Source organism: Orycteropus afer, unplaced genomic scaffold (genome assembly GCF_000298275.1).
Source record: "Orycteropus afer afer isolate SDZICR_OR568_19922 unplaced genomic scaffold, OryAfe1.0 scaffold00567, whole genome shotgun sequence".
NCBI lineage: Eukaryota > Metazoa > Chordata > Mammalia > Tubulidentata > Orycteropodidae > Orycteropus > Orycteropus afer.
The window spans coordinates 1,217,408-1,240,193 of record NW_006922154.1 but is presented as its reverse complement, the minus strand read 5'-3'; the positions used below and the strand labels follow the sequence as shown (position 1 = coordinate 1,240,193).

Below are 22,786 nucleotides of genomic sequence, written 5' to 3'. Positions count from 1 at the left end.
CAAATACAGTTAAAAATAAAATTAAAAGATGACTCTTTGATTTCAACATACAAAGAAATGGTATGCCAGGATCACAATAAAATAAACTATTACTTTGGCTAAGTTAAGTATCTTCCATCTATACAGCAATTCATATTTTCTAAAGGACTTAATGCACTCTGAGGACATAAATTTATTTGACTTCTCCAAGTAGATGGGTAATTCCTGTCCATGTTTTACAGGTGAGGTAGCTGACACTCATAAAATAGTATGACTTGCTGGAGATTATGTGATTATTTAGCAATAAATCTATCTTTAGAACCCATATCCCATCATTCCTAAACAAAATCTCTTTTAATCATACTTTGCTATAAACACTTCTATGAAAATATAATTCCCCCAGAGTGCCTACATGAAAACTGGAGAAAACCTTTTGAATTGGCTCATTCAAAGACCAAATAGACAGAAAACTAATTCAGGGGCCCCAGTGATCAAAGATGCATAGGTACCTGAGTTGAGGCGGCAGTTTGAACCTGTTACGCACGTCATCAAAGCGGTTGCCCAGGTAAGGTGTGTCCACTGTCACAAATATGGCCTTGTAGCCCATCCGCTCAGCCCGGCGCACTAGTTGCTTAGTGACTTCACGGTCTTTGTAGATGTAGAGTTGCAGCCAGCGAAGTGTATTGGGACCAGCCTCTGCCACTTCTTCAATTGAGGAGGTAGCCCAGGAGCTCAGCATCATGCCAGTTCCCAGTGACCTGCAGGCTGAGGAAGAAGGGACAACATCAAGGTAAGTCTGGCATCCCTCTTCCCCAAATATTCATATATTTCATTTCAGGGGTAAAGATGTTTTACAGGACTAATCTGGCAATATGAAGTCAAATCTTACAAAAATTAAAAATATTTATTCCTCTCTAGGCTCTGAATTGATTCTGAAAATAAAAAAATCATTCAAATACACAATTATTATTAAATATGTAAGAGTGAAAAAAACCGAAACCTTAATTCCAGGCTTAGGGAATTGATTAAACCACAGCTCATATATTAAAATGAAATTTACGCATTCATTAAAGCTAATATAATCAAAATGTATATTTGGACACAGAACAATATTCAAGGTATATTAAGGAAAAACAAGAAGTCTACAAAAAGACATGTCTAGCTTGATTCCACATTTGTAGAAATGTAATTATTTATATGTGCACTCTCGTGGCATAGTGCCTCAGGCATTTGGCTGCTAACCAGAAGGCTGGCTGTCCACTCCTAGGAAGGAAGATTAGGCAATCTACTTTCGTAGTGACACTGCCTTAGAAACCCAAGGATGGGTTGCTATGAGTCGGATTGGACTTGATGGTAGTGAGTTTGGTTTAAATTATTTATATATGAACATAAACTAAATGTTAGTAATGGCTAGGGGCATTGTGGGTATTTTAAATTTTTTCTCGTCCTTTAATTGTTTTTAATTTTATCTTTTAAAGTATTCTTAATGACTAATATTATATTACCTATGCTATCTTTTAAATTTTACAAAAGTTATATTCTAGGTATCCCAAGTAGATAGTAGTTACTTCATAATTTTTTGGGCAAGATGATAGGAACAAGCAAATAAATGAAACATTAGATGGAGTCATCCAGCCAATTGTCTTAGAGGACTTGAAAGAACACATCTTACAGGTGTTCTGCCAAAAATAGGTAGTAAATTTGGAGTCAGGTTTAGTGGAGGAAAAAAGGATATATCTGTATGGCATATCCAGAATATGCCAACAGATAAATAATAAAAATATGAAACTGACAATACAACCCCAGACCATTCAATCTATCTAAGTATCTGAATATGTCTAAAAGGGGAAAAAGTAGTTGCCCTGTGATACTCATAGGGCAATGGTCAGAATGAAATGAGACACTTTTTATAAAAATGCTTTGAGAGGTCATAAGCTTTCATGCTTCTAAAACTGTGGAAAAAGCCAAACTCCTGGAGGGCTTGTTATAGAGTACAGTGGCTAGGTCCTACCTCCAAAGCTTCTGAATCACTAGGTCTAAGGTGAGGTCCAAGAATTCATTTTACTTGGGCCCACAATCAATGCCCATTCAAGCAGCAGTCAAGAAATCAAATGACATACTACATTACACAAATCTGCTGCAAAAGATCTCTTCAAAGTGTTTCAAGAGCAAAGATATCACTTTGAAGCTAATATTCACCTGACCCAAGCTATTGTCCTTTCAAAAGCCTCATATGCATATGAAGGCTGAACAATGAACAAGGAAGACCACAGAATTGATTTATTTGAATTACGGTATTGGTGAAGAATATTGAATATTCAATATTCTTGCCAGAAGAATGAACATATCTGTCTTGGATGAAGTACAGCCAGAAGGCCCCTTAGAAGGTGGAATGGCCAGACTTCATCTTTTGTACTTTGGTCATGTCATCAAGAGGGATCAGTCCCTGGAGAAGAATATCACACTTGGAAAGCAGATGGTCAGGGAAAAGGGGAAAGACCCTCAATGAGATGAATTGACACAGTAGCTGCAACAATGGGTTCAAGCATTACAACAGTTGTGAGGATAGCATAGGACCCAGCAATGTTTTGTTCTGTTATATGTAGGGTTGCTGTGAGTCAAAACTGATTTGATGGCAACTAACAACAAACCTGCTCCGAGATGATACTGATGCTACCATTCCTGGGCTCACAGTTTGACATTTAAATAGAATCAACTGGACAGCAGCTGTTTTATTATTATTATTATTATTATTATCATTTGATAGTAAAACTCTAAATTTAAATGATGATAAGGTAGATTCTGTTTCTGATAAATGTTACTTTTCCTAACTTTTTTCATGTTTCATTCATGTTCTCCAGGTCACAGGCCAGATAATGATTTGGAAGTCATCTTGTCTATGAGTCACTAAATCTGTTCCCTCCAAGTGTTCCTTTGAGAATATCTTTCATAGGGATTGATGATTTACAAAATATTGTCAAAAAAAACCCTGTATTTTATTAAGTAATAGCACATATGCATGTCTGGACCAGTTTCTGATTTTTGTCAGGATTTGGAAATATGGAAAATAGCTCTAGGTCATCTTCTGCTGTTTGGAAGGAATATTGAGGACAATGATTGTTTGGGTCAGAATCCTCTATCATTTACTACAAGACTTTTTTTTTTGAATAGGATGTGACCCAAAGTCATGCGAAGATAGACAGCAAAGTAGGACCGAAACCTAGCATGCCTGATCTCTCCCCCAGGGCATGATCTTTCTCCAACTTCCAGGTGCCCAAAATACTCTCTTGGTACCAAGTAGCAATAAGTATACCCCTCCAAGGGAGCAGATTTGCCACATTTCTTAGGGAAATTATCATGCCAACAGCTCTGGGAAGGCATGGAAACTTGGAGACCAGTGCATAAGGACTGCCAAAACTATAGGTCCAAAGTACGCTCACACAGAGGGGTCCAGCTAAAAGGACCACTCAGATGACACAGTACCTTTTTTGTAGTTTACACAAAGGCTTCACATAGGCTCAAAGTGACTCTGTTAATAGGGACTCAAAATTATCAAAAAGATTTTCTTGACATCATAAGAAATATTTACAATAATTTCACAAAGATATTTCAATGCCACCAAATGATGCACAAATAATATGTCAGCTAAGCTATCAAACTTGCAGTAGGTCTCAGCCCTCAAAACATTTTACCCAAATTATTTGGGTATGCATATCCAGAAAGACGCAAGATCAACCAATGCAATCTGACTCCTGAGTCTATCTCCTCTGGTACAAATGACTCCTGATACTATTGGTGCTCTATGTTTATTTTCCAGTTATTAAATCATATGGTGCTGAAATTTTTAATTGCCTACCTCCTCAATTCTAAACTACCATGGTTTGCAATCATAGGCAAACTTGATAAATATTTGTCTAATAAATCTCCTTAAGAGAGTCTTCTGGCCATTGGGAGAATGTTGGCATCTTTGTTGACATACTATCAGTAGAAAAACCTAGGAACAAAACTCCATACTCCCTAGGACATATTCTTTCCCTCACTATGATCCCTATTCATTTCTGATTATTTTATGTGATAAAGGCAAATACTGATGAGTTATAATAATTTTTTTTCAATGTAGTTTTGTATTACAATGAGCTAAGGGAGCCTGGAAATTTTCCAGGACCAGATAGAGAGACAATCACATTTTGCCTGTTTAATTAAAGACAGATCTGAGATCTAGTTATTGTATAGCAGTTATGACCATTATGCTTGTTACACTATCAAAATGCTTCCATTCCAATTGGAGAATAACCACTGCTCTCAAGTAAATATCCCTCTTGAGTCCCTTCAAGGTCACAATGTGCCTTAATGTGCCTTAATCTCCTCTGGACCATTTCATAATCCAGGAATTGAAAGATTAAACCCTGGCAGTGCAGGTAGTTCAAGTTGGAAGCTGAAGAAAATTAAAACAAGTCCATAAGAGCCAAAATATGAGCTTGATTTTATCCCACCTGAATCTGAAGACCATCTGAAGAACATCTTTGATGCATTGAACTCCAGTGACCAAAGAATAGAAGAGTTGTAGGATGACATTAAGAACATCATACATGAAGGAAGCAAAAAGTCATTAAAAAGACAGGAAAGGAATAAGTCCAATCCAGGTCCCATCAACATTCCTTAAGGATATGAAAAAAAGAATCACTAATTTTGTATAGAAAGGAAAAAGACCTCAGATAAGCAAAGCACTATTGAAGAAGAACAACAAAGTAGGAGGTCTCACACTTCTAGATCTCAAAACCTACTATAGATCCACAGAAGTCAAAACTGCCTGGTATTGGTCCAATGACAGACACATACACCAGTGGAATACAATTGAGAACCCAGAAATAGATCCCTCAACCTGCGGTCAGGTTGACCCTTGACAAAGGACTGAAATCCATTAAATGAGGAAGATACTGTCTTTTTCACAAATGGTGCTGGCAAAACTGGATATCTATTTGCAGAAAAATGGAATAAGATCTGTACCTCACACCATACACAAAAACTAACTCCAGATGGATCAAAGACTTAAAAGTGAAACCTAAAACTTATAAAGTTCCTCAAGGAAAAAAATAGGGGCAAATTTAGGAGCTGCTATATATGGCATAGAAGCTCAGGTAGTATAGTGCCTAAGGCACTTGACTGCTAACCAGAAGGCTGGCAGTTCAAACTCACCAGTCACTCCTTGGAAGGAAGGTTGGGCAATCTACTTCCGTAGTGATACCACCTCAGAAACCCAAGGAGAGGTCAACTCGATGGCAGTGAGTTTGGTTTATATATGGTATAAATAAGACTATCAAGTATAAGCCAAAATGCACAAACAGCAGAAGATAAACCAGATGAATGGGGCATTCTAAAAATTAATTTTTTATGTGCTTCCAAAGACTTCTCCAAAAGAGAACCTACAGAATGGGAAAAAAAAAAAATATTAGCAATGACATATCTGACAAGAGACTTATCTCTAAAATTCACAGAAAACTCCAACACCTCAACAACAAAAAGACAAACAATCCAATTTAAAAAATGGGCAGAAGACATGAATAGACACTTCACCAAGGAGGATATTCAGGCGGCCAACAAAAACATGAAGAAAGGCTCACGATCATTACCCATTAGAGAGATGCAAATAAAAATAACAATGAGATTCCATCTGGCCCCAGCACGAATAGCAAAGTTCAACAAGACAGAAGATAACAAATGCTGACGGGGATGTGGAGAAATTGGGACTCTCATACACTGCTGGTGGGACTGTGAAATGATACAACCATTGTGGAAAGCAGTATGACAATTCCTTAAAAAGTTGGAATTAGAAATACCATTTGACCCACCAATCCCATTTCTAGGTATATATCCTAAAGAAGTGAGAACCAGGATAAGAACAGGTATATTCACACCCATGTTCATTGCAGCACTATTTACAATAGCCAAAAGATGGAAACAACCTAGGTGCCCATCAACAGAAGAATGGATAACCAAACAATGATACATACACACAATAAGATGAAACCCTATATGAAACCCTAAAGATTAACACAGAATCTGCAAAACACCACATAACATGGGTGAACTTGGAGGACATTATGCTGAGTGAAATAAGTCAATTGCAGAAGGACAAATATTATATTAGTCTTCTATTGTAAAAGTCAAGGAAAGCTTTAAACATAAAATGAAACTTTCTTTTTTCCTACCTGGGATGGGAGAGGAGGGGAGGGAACACTGTTAGATAGATAAAGACAAGTATTGATTTGAGTGAAAGGAAAGGCAATATACCAAATGTGAGTGATCGACACGGTGGAATTGAGGAAGAGGAAGACATAGAGAGGTACATGGGAGATAGAGACAACAAAGATGAACACTTTTGCACATGCAGTGCTGCATTGTCAGTCATGGTAAACATTGACTATAGGTGGATAGATGGGTGGACAGGCTGAATGATCAGGTTTGTCTAGGAAGAGGAAAGTGTGCCCATGACCGTGTGTAGGGTTGGCAGATGATGTTTCTACAAGCATATTTGTATGTGCTGTAGAAATGACAAGGAACAAGGTTGTGGTGAGTTCTTGCCACAACCAGCTATCCAGATGGAGAAAATAGTTGGACCTGTGGGCTCAGGACCATGGTCACAGGGGACATCAAGCTCAATTGGCATAATGTACTACACAAAAACACTGTTCCACATCCTACTTTGGAGAGGAGCAACTGAGATCGTAAAAGCTTGTAAGCAGCCATCCAGATGCAAAGATGGGTCTCTCCTTGTCCAGAGCAAAGAAGAATGAAAAAAACCAAAGGCTCATGGAAACAATTAAACCAAGGGACTGATAGACCATGTGATCTTCAGCCTATATGACCATGAAACCAGAAGAAATAGATGCTGCCCACCTACCACAGTCAACCACTCAGAGGGAGATCTGTATAGGAGATGCTGGATAGAGTGAGAAAACAATGTGGAACAAAATTCAAAATCATAAAATAATTTTTTCAAAAAAAGACTAGGTTTGCTAGTCAGATAGAGCCTGGTGAATCCCCTGAGAGTATGGTTCCTAGCTGCCTTTTAGGTCAGGAATTGAACTCACTCCTATGGCTTCCAGCCAAATAATAGACAGGCATATGGACTGAGCATTTACATCAGGTAGATACACTCCTTGGAGAGATCAATCATGGATGAAGAGAAAGATAGGGTATACACAAGGAGACAGCTCAGGGGGCAGGAGTGCATGGGAGGGAAGAACACAGGGAAGAGGTAACTATGGGGAGAGAAGTGGGAAGAGAGTTGTTACATTGTAGGAAATTTCAGTCAATGTCATGAGACAAAATGTATATGAACTGCTGTCTGGAAAATGAAGTTGCTCTGTAAACTTTCACCCAAATCACAATAAAAATTTTTAAAAAGGGGGAGGGACAGGAAAGGAAGAAAAGACCAAAATGGATGTCAGATGAGACTCTGAAACTTGCGCTCAGAAGGAGAGTAGCTACAGCAAATTAGAAGATATGATGAAATAGAAAAGCTGAACAGAAGATTTCAAAGGATGTCTCAAGAAGACCAAGTATTATTAGAATGAAGTAGGAAAACAATTGTAATTATAAAACCGAAAGGGAAGTACATGCTTGGCATTTCTCAAGATAAAAAAACTGAAGAAAAAAATCAAGCCTTGAATTGTAATTTTGAAGGATTCTATGAATAAGATATTGAATTGTAAAGGAAGCATCATAAAAAGATGGAAGGAATACATAGAGTCACTGTATCAAAAAAAAATTGGTTGACATTCAGCCATTTCGGGAAGTAACATATGTTCAAGAACTAATGGTATTGAAGGAAGAAGTGCAAACTGTACGGGAGAAAATGGTGAAAACAAGCCTTCAGGAATTGACAGACTACTCACTGAGATGTTTCAACAAATGGATACAGCACTGGAGGCACTCATTCATTTATGCCAAAAAGTTTGGACCACAGCTTCCTGGCCAACTTTCTGGAAGAGATTCATATTTGTACCTATTCCAAAGAAAGGTGATCCAACAGCATGTGCAATTATCAAAATATATCATTAATATTACATGCAAGTAAAATTTTGCTAAAGAAAACTCAAAAATGGTTCAATCAGTATATGGACAGGGAACTGTCAGAAATTCAAGCTGGATTCAGAAGAAGGCGTACCAAAACCAAAACCAAACTCACTGCTGTCAAGTCAACTCGACTCATAGCAATCCCTCCTTGGGTTTCTGAGGCAGTATCTCTACAGAAGTAGATTGCCCAGTCTTCCCTCAGAGAAGTGGCTGGCGGGTGGAAGGAAGGAAATCATTGCTGATGTTAGATGGATCTTGGCTGAAAACAAAAATACCAGAAGGATGTTGACCTGTCTTTTATTAACTATGCAAAGGCATTCAACTGTGTAGCTCATAACAAATTATGAATAACATTTCCAAGAATGGGAATTCCGGAACACTTAACTGTACCCATGAGAAACCTGTGCATAGACTGAGAAGCTATCATTTGAACAGAACAAGGTTTAAAATGCATGGTTTAAAATCAGGAATGATGTGTGTCAGAGTTGTAGCCTTTCACCATACTTACTCAGTTTTTACGTTGAACAAATAATAGGAGAAGCTAGAATCTATTAAGAAGAACATGGCCTCAAAATTGGGGAAAGACTCATTAACAACCTGGGATATGCAGATGACACAATCTTGCTAGCTGAAAGTGAAGATGACTTGAAATATTTTGATGAAGATCAAAGACTACAGTCTTCAGTATAGATTACACCTCAACATAAAGAAAACAAAAATCCTCACAAGTGGACCAATAAGCAACATCACCATAAATGGTGAAAAGTTCAAAGTTGTCAAGGATTTCATTTTACTGGGATTCATAATTTATGCCCATGAAAGCAGCAGTCAAGGAATTAGAGAACATACGTTGTTGTTGTCATGTGCCACCGAGTTGGACCCGACTCATAGCGACCCCTACTTGGGTTTCCGAGGCAGTATCACTGTGGAAGTAGATTGCCTAACCTTCCTTCCAAGGAGTGGCTGGTGGATTTGAACCACCAGCCTTCTGGTTAGCAGTCAAGTGCCTTAGGCACTACACTACCAGAGCTCCCAGAGAGGACATATAGCCCTGGGTAAATCTGCTGAAAAAGACCTCTTAAAGTGTTGAAGAGGAAAATGTCACTTTGAAGACTAAAGTGAGCCTGAGCCAAGCCTTGGTATTTTAAGTAGTCTCATAGGTGTGTGAAAGTTGGACAATAAATAAGGAAGATTTGATGCATTTGAATTGTGATGTTGGTGGAGAATACTGAAAATATCATGGAGTAGCAGAAGAATGAACAAATCTATCCTGGAATAAGTGAGCCAGAATGCTCCTTAGAAGGTAACATGGCCAGACTTTGTCTCATGTACTTTGGTCATGTTGTCATGATATCGTTCAGTTGTACATAGGGTGACCATGAATTGGAACCAACTCAATAGCACCTAACAACAACAACAATTCTGGCAGCATCCAGAACCTTCTCAGAGCACCAATGGCCAGCATTTCTTCTAAATGGTCAAAACTCTTTTATGTACTTTGTTGTTGTTGTTGTTGTTGTTGTTATGTGCCGTCGACTAGTTGTTAAATATTTCAAATAACACATTTGCCTAAGAGGTAAAGATGCACCCTTCCATCTAATACTGCTCTTTTAAGGACAAAAATTACAAAATTTTAAATTTTATAAATGGCCTAATATTATGGATTGAAGTATGTCCCCAAAACATAGTGTATTGTAAATTCTATCCTCTTTGCCTGTGGTTATAATCCTAGTTGGGAATGGGTTGTCTTTGTTATGTTAATGAAGCAGGATTAGGATTAGTCTATTGAATTAATCTCTTTTGAGATTAAACAAGCAAAGGAGAAATGCCAAGACATATGAAGATCCCCTAGGAAAAGAAGCCTTCCTCCAGAGCCAACAGAGAGAGAAAGACTTCACCTAGAACCAGCACCCTCTTTGAGAAAATAAATTTCTGTTTGTTAAAGCCATTTACCTGTTGTATTTTTGTTGTACTAGAACTTTTTTGTTGTTAGTGCTATGGGGTCAGCTACAACTCATAGCAACTGCCCATGTAAGACAAAAACAAAACACTGCTTGGTTTTGTTCCATCCTTACAATTTTTGCTATATTTGAACCAATCCTTGTGGCCACTGTGTCAACCCATCTTGTTGAGGGCCTTCCCCTTTTTCATTGAGCCTTTACCAAGCAAGATATCCTCCTCCAAGTAACGGCCCCTTCTGACACCATAACTAAAGTGGGTGAGATGAAGTCTGGCTATTCTTACTTCCAAGGAGCACTCCAGCTGCACTTCTTCTAGGACAAATTTTTTCTTTCTTCTGGAAGTCCATGGTATTTTCAGTATTCTTTGCTAACACTACAATTCAAAGGCATCAACTTTTCTTCAATCTACCTTATTCATTGTCCAGCTCTCACATGCATTTGAGGTGACTGAAAATACCATGGCTTGTGTTAGGCACACCTTAGTCTTCAAAGTGACATCTTTGCTTCTTAACAATTTAAAGACATCCTTTACAGCAGATTTGCAATACCATTGCCTAAGATTTCTTGACTGCTTGCATCAGACTTGCATCTGATTTCTTGACTGCTGCTTCCATGGCTGTTGATTATGGATCCAAGTAAAATGAAATCTCTGACAACATCAATATTTTCTCTATTTATTGTGATATTATTAGTCTAGTTGTGAGGATTTTCATTTTCTTTATGTTGAAGTATAACCCATACTGAAGACTGTAGTCTTTGATCTTTATCAGTAAGTCCTTCAACTCATCTTCATTTTCAGCAACCCAGGCTGTGTCATCTGCATATTGCAGTTATTAATGAGTCTTTCTATAATCCTGACACCATGTTCTTCTTCATACAGTCCAGCTTCTCAGATTATTTGGTAGGATAGAAATTGAATAAGCATGGTGAAAAGATATAACCCTAACACACACTTTTCTTGATTTTAAATCATGTAGCATCTCCTTGTTTTGTTCAAATGACAGCCTCTTGGTCTGTGTACTGGTTTCTTATGAGCACAATTAAGTGTTCTGCAATTCCCTTTCTTCAAAATGTTATCCATAATTTGTTATGATCAACACAGTCGAACTCCTTTGCATAGTCAATAAAACACAAGTCAACATCCTTCTGGTATTTTTTGTTTACAGCCAAGATCCATATGACATAAGCAATGATATCTCTCATTCCACATCCTCTTCTGAATTCAGCTTGAATTTCTGGAAGTTCCCTGTCAATATACTGCTGCAACTGTTTTTTAATTACCTTCAGCAAAATTTTACTTACATGTGATATTATATTGCATCACATTATGTTGTTGTTATGAGGTGTCACCAAGGCAGCTCCGACTCATAGCGATCCTATGTACAATAGAACAAAACCCTGCCTACTCACGTGCTATCCTCACAATCCTTACTCTGCTTGAGCCCATCATTGCAGCCACTGTGGCACACCATCTCCTTAAAAGTCTTTCCAATTTTTGCTGACCCTCCACTTTACCAAGCATAATATCCTTCTCCAGAGAATAATCCTTTCTGACAACATGATCAAAGTTGTTATTGTTCATGTTGTTGTTATGTGCCATCGAGTTGTCTCCAACTCATAATGACCCTATGTACAACAGAAAGAAACACTGCCCAGTCTTGTGCCAGCCTCATGATCCCTAGTACACCTGAGCCCATCACTGTAGCCACTTTATCAATCCATTTTGTTGAGGATCTTCCCCTCTTTCATCGACCCTCCACTTTACCAAGCATGACATCCTTCTCTAGACAATGGTCCCTTCTGACAACATGACCAAAGTAGGTGACACAAAGTCTGGCCATTCTCACTCCCATGGAGCATTCCAGCTGCACTTCTTCCAGGACAAATTTGTTACTTCTTTTAGCAGTCCATGGTACTTTCAGCATTCTTTGCCAACACCACAACTCAAAAGCATCAACTTTTCTTCTGTCTTCCTTATTCATTGTCCATGACCAAAGTAGATGAGACAAAGTCTGGCCATGCTCTATTCCAAGGATCATTCCGGCTGCACTTCTTCCAGGGCAGATTTGTTCTTCCAGGACAGATTATGATATGATATAATATGATATGATATGATATGATACATGATATGATATTATACTATATTATTATATTTATATTATATTTGTGTCATGTTATGTTTTGAGTTATGTTATGTTTGTTATGTTATGTTATGTTATGTTACGTTATGTTATGTTACATTACGTTATGTTACGTTATGTTGTGTTATAATAGCAGTATAGTATTGTGTATACTCAATAACTAAAATACCCAGTATGGCCAGAATTTGTTAAAACCCAAAAATGCACTACCATCAAGTAGATTCTTACTCACAGCAACCCTGTAGGACAGAGTAGAACTTCCCCCATAGAATTTCCAAGGTTGTAAATCTTTATAGAAGAGACTGCTTCATCTTTCTCCCATGGAGCAGGGGTGGGTACAAACTGCTGACATTTTGGTTAGCAGCCCAGTGTTTTAACCACAGTGCTACCAGGGCTTCTAGAATTTGTTAAGCTCTCATTAGACTTGTCCTAGTCTAATGCTTGAATTTTTTAAGCCCTTTGTCTCTCCCTACTTATTTTCCACAACAAAACCCTGGCCTCCTGTTCTCAAAAGCAGGAACTGTCAGAAATCATTCAGAAAAGAAAAGGGTAAATTTTTATGAAGTCCAGTTTCCATCTTGAAGCTATTTATGGTACTGTACGGAAAACTCTGATGATTCGTGCTGCATTTTCACAACTCTTGCAAAATGGAGTTCATCTCTGAGGTGATATTATTATAAAGATAAGAACCAGCTCTTGCGTATGACAAAGATCTCTAATATTGATTCAAGCTTAAATTCTTGGCATTTTTAGTAGTATATCCTAAAGACAACATATCCAGAAGCTTACAACAGCGGATAGACATTGCCCTATGTGACATCCCAGGACTCTATTTCCCTACTTCCCTTCACTTCCTCTTTTATGATCCTTAAGTTCTAAACATTTCATATTCAAATTTTATCTTTGACATGTTTTTCTCTTCTTTATTTAAAGGCAATGGTAATGTATTGTACCACTGCTATAAGGAAAACACATACACACACAAATACCACCAGAAGATTTACTAGTTAATTCTTAGGCATTGAAACATCTAAGATAAAGTCAAATGCAGTCACCCCTTGGTATCCATGGGGAATTGGTTCCAGGACCCCCTATGGATACCAAAATCCATGAATGTTCAAGGTCCTTTATATAAAATGTCATAGCAATTTGCATATAATGTAAAAGGGCTAGGGGCTAATGGAAAATTTTTAGAATAAAAATTACCCTTAAGCCCAACTCCCATTGTCAACCATTCAGAGGGGGATCTATCTAGGAGATCCTGGATAGAGAAGGGGAACAATGTGGAACAAAACTCAAAATCATTTAGAAAAAAAAAGCAGGGGGACCAGTTTTGCTGGTCTGATAGAGCCTGGTGGAACCACTGAGACAATGGACCCTAGGTCTGGAATTGAACCCACACCTGTGGCTTCCAGTCAAACAAAAGACAGGCATATGAGTTGAACATTTACCTGAGCCAGATATGCTCCTCAGAGAGAACAATCATGGGAGAAAGAAGGGCTGCTTATGCACAGGGAGACAGCTCAGGGGGCAGGAGTGCATGGAGGGGTGGACACAGGGAAGAGGTAACTATCAGGAGGAAGTGGGAGGGGAGCTGTTGCATTGTGGTAAATTGTAGTCAATGTCACGAGACAAAGTGTATATGAACTGCTATATGGAAAGTGAATTTGCTCAGTAAATTTTCACCCAAATCACAATTTAAAAAATAAATTAATTAAATTAAAAAGTTACCCTTAGGTCACTTACAATAAATCTTTTTAGTACAGTGAAATTGCATTGCCCTGGCATGGAGAAATGCTAAGAGAGGCCTCCATAATCTGACATAAATTAGTGTAATTCTGTCTCCCAAAATGCCATTAAATGGATATGTTGTCTTTAAATTAACTCAATGTCTACACTATAGAAACTGTAATGAACTACTGAGCTTTATATCAACTCTTATTAGATATGCATACAGCCATCTCTGAGGTTGCTACAAATCCTAAACTCCAATGTACTCCAGTGATTTAAATGGGCAAGAACAGGTAAATAGCTTTGCAAAACAGCATGAACTGGCAGGATCTTCCCTATGGCTGTAAAATGCAATTGTGTTCCAAGAGTTTGGCAGGGGTTTTCATTACATAAAGCCTTAACAAAAACGTTTATTTGTGATCCAGGTAATCTAGATATGGAGGAGAGAATACCAGAAGCCTATTGTAGTCTTAAATTGTAGACTCCTGGATACTAAGCCTATGCTCTCCATTAGGTCTCTAATTGAAGACTATTTTGTACATCTCTTTCATTTATATATAGTCTGCTTCTAACTTCCTGCTGTCTCAGTCCTCCTGAAATCAGCAGACTCTCAAATGACATTAGAGGATTTGAGACGGGAAGGAGATTCATGCTACATCTAACACTGTTTAATCTTTTGAGGATTCAAAGTACGCCATTGGCTAGGAACCATCAGGAATTTTCCTACCAGGGTCTGTCAGTGTTTCTCAAACTGAGTTGCAAAGAATCATGTGGTTATTTTGATAAAAATCTCAAGTCTAGGGCAGGACCTGAGATTCTGCATTTCCAACCAGCTCTCAAGTGATACTGATACTTTTTCCTGTGAGCTAAACTCTGAGGACACAGAGGTAGAGATTTTCCTTCACGAGCACACATCCCAGTTAATTAGAAAGGGCTCATGTACTAAGCAACAAGATCTTACAGAAAATGGGAGGGAGAAACTGTTCATAGGTGGTTGGGTGGGTAGTGTCTGGCACACAGTTTGCCACTTAATGCCAACCAGGTTTTGCTGATGAATTTATTGTTCTTTTCAATTGGCATCCAACTGGAGAGAGTCACAAGTACTTTTGCCATATTTGCTCATGGTTTTAGGGTTAGGAAACTAAACTGTGTTTGAGTAACACCCCTCACATACTTAACAACTATCAGATATGTTTTATAAGCTTACTTATCCAGGAATTCCCCAGGTTCCTCAGCTTCAGATTAGAAGCAAAAGTAGATGTCAAAATGAAAATAAAGATGACGAAGAAGACAGGTTACTCAAAACTGAGAAGGCACAATTTGACTATCATAAATTAGCTTCTAAATGTTTAATGTCAGGTCCAACAATGTTATACACACAAATAAGGTGTTGAATGATCAAATAAAACTAAAGTTCATTATGCTAGGTTTAACAAGAAATGGAAATACGTTTCAGAATTATGTTCACCCACAACAACTATCATTACCATCACCACAATAACAAGGGGAAATGTAAAATGTCCATTATCAATAAGGATACTGGTTGCTTCAGAGTCAATTCTGACTCATTGTGACCCCATATGTGTCAGAGAGGAATTGGGCTCCATGGGGTATTCGATGGCTGATTTTTTGGAATTTGATCAACAGTCCTTCCTTCTGAGGAGCTGCTAGGTTGAATCAAATCTCCACCCTTTTAATTAGCAGCCAAGCACATTAACTGTTTGCATCAAATATCTATTATTTGTAATAGTAATTCCAATGGGACAAGCCATATACTCAGATGAGAACAGAAGGATTAAACAATGTGGCGCTTTGGGTCCAAATGATTTTTCTGAAAAATACCTCTCCTTTATGGAAAAGGAGAGTTAAGTTTCCAAAAGCATGTTTTTAAAGAAAGAGGGGAAAGGAGCAAAGAGAAAAAGGATCACATGTCCAAAGAACCTAAAGTTTGATTCCCCTCCCTCAGGTGCATTTCATTTTTAAAAACACCTGCAAAACTTAGGCACCAAAACAGTTAAACCAAACATAATTTTGTTGAGAAAATGTGTTTTATCATCTACCCAGGAAGTAATGGGGAAAACATGCAGTGACAAAGTAACAAAAATCTGTGTGGTTCCAAATAAAGTCTAAACATACTGGAGGTTTTGCATAAATGTGAGCCTTAATTGTCCATTGAGCAGCTCAGCCTTTTTTTTTTTTTTTTGGCACTCAGAATCAGTGTACTGATCTGTTCAGTCCAATTAACATTATTGTATGCATGGTTAACATCATGATTGAGATTACCCAGAAAATAATGTTCTGAAGTCAGTGATTTAAGAAAAGGACAAAAGATCCACAACAATCGTGCTTGAAATACTTAGAAGTGGTAGACAATTTAAACAAACCTTAATTTATGATTTAGGGAACTTAACCAATTTAAACACTGCCAAGAAAGGCCAGGAAACCAGACATAATCTTTCCAGTGCTTTCATGATGATCCATTGTCCGAATTTGGAACAGTATAATTTTGAGTGATCACACCGCCACCACAACTCTAGACTTCTTTTTCATTATCTCCAAATATTTGCAAAAAAAAAAAAAACTAATCTAATGCCATCTTAGTCCTTCCTTCCTTTCTTTCACTTTATCTCAGGGGTAGAACTCAGCAACAGACCAAAACATCAGTGCTACTGTAATGGTTACCGGGCTATTATTCTATCATTTTTTTGAGTTCTTAGGCACTGGCATATCTGGTATATCATGTGGAGACCACACTACTGTGAGATGCCTTTTAATGATAGCTTGAAAACCATCAAGTTTGCACATGACAACTTCAGTTAACTACCACAGTTGAACAACCTCAGTGTTGGGATACAAATGTGAGCCCGTGGCTTCACATTGTCATTCTTTGATGTCCTCAGACAGTGATAAATCAGAAGGGAGTTTTCTATAATCTCATACTTTCAAGAAACCTACCCAATAGCTTAAATATCAGTGAAAACTTTTGAAAATCATACTATTTGATGTCGACTTCAACATTACTAGAGTCTAAATTTAAAAAACTATTTTCCATTAATGAAGTTAAACTCATTGCAAAGTGATTTCAACATTGAATATACAATTTTTATGAAAATACTTGAACAAAGAGTTATATATATTATATATGCATGCATATAATACATGCTCTGGTGGTATAGTCCCTAAGGTACTTGACTGCTAACCAGAAGGCTGGCGGTTCAAACCCACCAGGAACTCCTTGGAAGGAAGGTTGGGCAATCTACTTCCATAGTAATACTGCCTTGGAAACCCAAAGAGAGTTGGATCTGACTCAATGGCAGTGAGTATGTATTACGTATTTACGTACTATAAACCAAAAAAACAAACTCACTGCCATCAAGTCGATTCTGACTCATAGGGACCCTCATTGGATTTCTGAAGCAGTACATCTTTACAGAAGTAGATTGCCCAGTCTTCTTTCCCTGGAAGTGGGTGGTGGGTTTGAACCACCAAATTTCTGGTTAGCAGCCAAATGCCTTAGGCACTGTGCCACCAGAGCACCTTATGTACTGTAAACGAGGTTCATATTCATTTAGTACATATATATGTGTGTATGCATGAATAAGTACATGAATTGTGTACAGCAAGAGGACATTCACAGCCTTTTGGATTGCTGGAAGGAAGATCGAAAACAAAACTCATCTGAAATAAGTTGAAAATGTGGGTAATAAAAGGTATGAACTGATTTTTTTTTATAACGCTACCAAGAGGTATTCCCTTTCCAATGTTTAGCCAGTACAGAGTGGACAAAGCTCCAGTGAATTTCCTCTTCCTTTATTCTCTCCAACTTTCATTTCTTCTTAATAAAAATTGACAAACAAAAACAAATAATTGAGATCTTGGATAGAGTGGGAGAAAAATGTGGAACAAAACTCAAAATCATTAAGAGAAAAAAAAAGAAAGAAAGACCAGACTTACTAGTCTTATAGAGACTGGTGAAACCTCTGAGACTGTGGTCCCTAGTCACCCTTCAGGCCTGGAATTGGACTCATTCATGTGGCTTCCATCCAAGTAACAGAAAGGCACACAAGGTGAACATTTACACCAGGTAGCTACACTTCTTAGAAAAATAAATCATAGAAGGTCACAAGGGCAGTATTTGCACAGGAAGATAGCTCAGAGGGTAGGAAAGCATAGGAAAGAAAGACACAGAGAAAAGGAAACTACAGGGTGGAAGTAGGAAGAAAGCTGTTACATTACGGAGATTGCAATCAATGTCATAAAACAAGATGTATATGAACTGCTGTACAGAAAATGAATTTGCTTTGTAAACATTCACCCATATCACAATATAAATAAATAACTGGGCCCAAGAACTAAAGGCCAGACTTAAGTGAAACAGACCTAGTTTCAAACTCTCCATCATTGGCTAGCACTAGACTTTGATCAAGGGCTTCCTTCTGTTGTCAAGTAAGGAGAATGATAATCACTTTGCAGGCCTGTTGTGAGGATTAAATGACAGGGATATAAAGTCCAGCATTGCACCTGGTACATAAAAGGCATTCATTTCAGAAAGAGTAAAAATTTCTTTTAAAACGATTTGGTGCTTTTGTCTGGATTAGGTAAAATTGAGAATAAGTAGGTATTTTTCTGGTAGGTATGATGAAATGTATGTCTACTCGGTCACCTAGTACAACTCATAAATATGTACATCAATAAAGCTTTCAAAAATACGTCATTTGGTTTTGGAGCAAAGGAAATGACAATTTTTACCATTGAATGGTCTTTCACTCAATGTTAAGGTTGATCATTTAATCTTGGAAAATCCAGAAAATTCGACAGCTAAAGCTCTCACCTACATCCTAATTCAGTTCTTTGGGGTTTGTGTGGCTCTTTGTGTTACTCTGCAATCTGTTCCACCTGCACCTTAATAGGTGGTCAAGTCTTAGCTGAGTCCCAAAACTTCACTTTGGAATGTTCTGGCCTTTTAGGCTCAAAAAGAAAGTGTTTAGATTTAATGGTTTTATGGCCCATCAAATCCTGTGTGGTAGCCTCTAATTGCATCCAGGGACAGGAATTTCTTTCTTTTTTTTTTTTTTTTTTTTTTTGACAGTTCAATAAGAATTTGCTAATATGCCGAGCATTCCTGGAACGCATTAGGTGGGTTTTAATTTTCTCTATTTGAGGTCCCAGAACTCCCTCATGTGGCATTTGTGCACATAACAAGCCAGAAGTAAAAAGGATAAATGAGTAGTCTCAATTTTTCCTCTTGCTTTTTGACTTTTCATGTTTAAAAGAAGAAAAAAAGAGTTAATATCATTCCATGGAAGATGAAATAAACTTTTATTAAAACTGCTACGCATGAAACTGTAGAGATTTCCATGATAACGGTCTTAAAGTACCAGGGTGTACAGTAAGTATTTTAACATTTTATTGATTTGTTCTTTGAGAAGTCAGAGAATCTCTATTTATTATTCAAGTGGAAATTTAACCTAATGACTCTATTTTGTATTCTTCTAGCATTTATGTTTATTGTGGCTATTTTCTTAAATACATTAAAATTTTGAAGAAATTACTTTGTATTCTGCATTTTTTATATGAAAAATAAAACTTAGGAATCAAAAAGATGTACAGTAAGCTACTGGAGTTGCAAATACAGGTGTTAGTATAAGCAGAACCATTTATGACTGCACAAATATTATAATAATTGTCAACTAATAAACCATGATTACATCCTCTACTACAGTAATTTTTATTTATAACATAATGTATGGCAAACTGCCTTCCACTAGTGTCTTCCAGTTATTTTTCTTCCACTTTGAAAAAGTTTTAGGAATTTTAAATTTCATTTGGTTAAAATTTAAGCCTCTTTATTGATGCTCATGAATTCGGCATAAGGCTCATATTTTTATGGTTTATTTCATCCTCTAGAAGCTCAAAGGATGAAACTATAAAACAGAACATTTAAAAGACTACAAGGACAAAGTTTGCCCCAGACTTTGTTGCTGTTAATTAAGTTTGGAAATAGCAGTAACCTACCAGGTTATTATAGACATCATTGCAAAAGTGGTTAGTAACCTTGGGCAAGGTATTTAAACTCTTCAAGTTTCAGTTTCCATATCCACAAGGGTTGGAGAAAGATCCTTGGGGTTCTGGGCTCATGTATCTCATGACTGTCTTAAGGGGTAGATCAGATAATCAATACAAATTGCCTGCCATGTATTAATTTCTCAATAAATATTAACTGTAATCATTTTTCACAAGACTTTGTAGTATTACTTTCTGAATTCATGTAGCATTTGTTAAACACTGATTTGTGTTTTCCAAATCTGTCCTGGAAGTGCAGCTGGAATGCTCCTTGGAAGCGAGAATGGCCAGACTTGATCTCACCTACTTTGGTCGTGTTATCAGAACGGATCATTCTCTGGAGAAGGATGTCATGCTTGATAAGGTGGAGGGTCGACGTAAAAGGGGAAGACCCTCAAGAAGATAGATTGACACAGTGGCTGCAATGATGAGTTCGGGTATAGCAGTGATCGTGAGGCTGGCATAGGACTAGGCAGTGTTTTGTTTAGTTGTACACAGAGTCTCTATGAGTCAGAGCCAACTTGACAGCATCTAACAACAACAACATATTTGGATTTTCAGCAAGAAATTGAGATAAATGTCCATCTGCTTCCTCTTCTTTATCCCAAGAACACAGGTATGAGCAATGGAAGTCAAGAATGCATGGCCTACCATCTGTGCTTTCCAGGGTGGGCATAAAGGGCAGAAAAAAGAGGTGAGAGTTTTGAAATACAAGGAAGGGCAGCTCTGCACTCAGAATTGTCTATCTTTAACTATTTAATGAAATTTGAAATGGAGACAAAGCTTTTATTTATATCCTTAAAGGAAATGTCGTTTTGTTTTGTTTTGTTTTCTTATTTCAAAACAAACTAAACCAACTCACTGCCATTGAGTTGCTCTCAACTCATAGTGACCCTCCTTGGGTTTCTGAAGTGGGATCTCTACAGAAGTAGATTGCCTGGTCTTCCTTCCAAGGAGTGGCTGGTGGGTTTGAACCACCAGCCTTCTGGTTAGCAGTCAGATGCCCTAGGCATTATTTGTTTATTTGTTTGAACAAGAGAACTCATTCTTTAAAGAAAGTTCTTTAAAACCCTGATATGCAAAACAGATAAATAAGTAGCTGCCTGCTCAGAGACCCACCTAAGTTTCTAGAAATACCTGAGAACAACCTCAGCCCTCCTTGGGACACAGTATGCAAACAGTATGCTTCAGCAGCTCATTTTATCAATGAGGAAACCTAATTTTAGAGAGTGTAAATGGCCTGCCACAAGAAGTGAAACTAGTTAGTGGTGAATTTCCACATAAATCAGATGTCCCAGCTGGACAACCCAGGGGACAGTTGTAGTTCACAGAAGTATTTGCTTTGGCCCACACATTGTAGCCCCAAACAGTGTTTTAGAGAATTTTGATTTATTTGCCAACATTTAAAAACCAGGAGATTGCACATTAAAATCAAGATTCTAGCTTCTCTTAAAATTTTTGAAGATTTGGCAACCTCATATTCTCACTCCCTTGGGCAGTAGTCTGCTAGCACTAAGGTGTGGCTGCCCCCTTTTGATACAATATGAAATCTCAAGTTTGCTACACTCCTCACCACTGAGTTTGCACTGTTGTTTTCTTAGCTTCTTCTCTCTTTGGGCATTTTTGTTAGCAGCCTGGCCCTTAAAGTCATTTGAGCTTGAGGTCTCAGCATAAAGTTTAAAACAAAATATATTTAGCAAAGAAAGAGAACAACTTTAATTCCCAGTAAGGTATAAATAGGGGGAGGCATTGGCAGTTTCGTGGTAGAATTGCCGCCTTCCATGCAGCAAATCCAAGTTCGATTCCCAGTCAGTGAACCTCATATGCAGCCACCACCTGTCTGTCAGTGAAGGCTGGCATGTTGCTGGGATGCTGAACGGGTTTCAGGAGAACTTCTAGACTAAGAGTAGGAAGAAGATGCCACAATCTTCTTCCAAAATCAGCCAATGAAATCCTATGGCTCACAACAGTCTGACTGCATCTAGTCATGGGTTTGGCACAGAACCAACTTTTCATTCTATTGTGCATAGGGTAGTGTGAGTCTGGGGCAAACATGAGAGCAGTTAACAATAATAACAACAATCTTCACAAGTACTCCTAGAGATCAGAGCTCCAACTCTTCTAGGATTGTCAAATTTAGCAATTAAATATACAGGATACCCACTAAAAAGTGATTAGCTGAAATTGAAACATAATTGGACAACCCCACCTGCCTTTCCATTTTGAAAATGAAGAAACAGTAGCTCCACTGATAGTTCTATAACCACTCAGTGTTGCATAGAACTTTGTTCTTGAACTCAGTTGATACTAGAGATATTTCGCACATGGTGGGAAGGACTGAAGGGCTCTTAAAGCAGAGCTCTGTGAAGGACTCCAACCAGCCAGCAGGGAAAGTGAGACATAGCAACTTGTAGAAGTTTCTGCCTACCCATTGTAATTACTCAACCCAGACCATCTCTGTGGATTTAAATGGCCCTCTTATACTCTCAGGAGATCTAGTGGTACAGTGGTTAAGTATTTGGCTCTAATTGAAAGGTTGGTGGTTTGAACCCACTCAGGGGCTCCATTGGAGAAAGACCTGGTGATCTGCTCCCAAAAAGATGACAGCCTAGTAAAGCCCATGAAGAGGTTCTACTCTGTCACATGGGGTCACTTTGAGTTGGAAATTGGAATTGCCTATTGTTGTTGGGCAGCACCTAACAACATTTACTCTCACTGACTGTGCTCAGGGAGACACTTTGCCTAGAGAGGATTGCTAACTTACCTCTACCTCTGAACTTGGCCCAACCCTTCATCTCAGGTATGAGGTAAGGCCCTGGAGAGAGGAACCTG

The 22,786-nt window shown here is 38.0% G+C and overlaps 1 protein-coding gene across 1 annotated transcript in view; it reads right to left on the bottom strand.

Moving 5' to 3' along the window:
* The window catches only part of HAO1 (hydroxyacid oxidase 1), a 93,023-nt gene that overhangs the window by 46,062 nt on the left and 24,175 nt on the right, over nucleotides 1-22,786 (bottom strand). Inside the window, exon 3 of the mRNA XM_007955980.2 lies at nucleotides 489-744. Coding sequence (XP_007954171.2) covers nucleotides 489-744 — 256 coding nt within the window. The remainder of the gene's footprint in view (nucleotides 1-488; nucleotides 745-22,786) is intronic.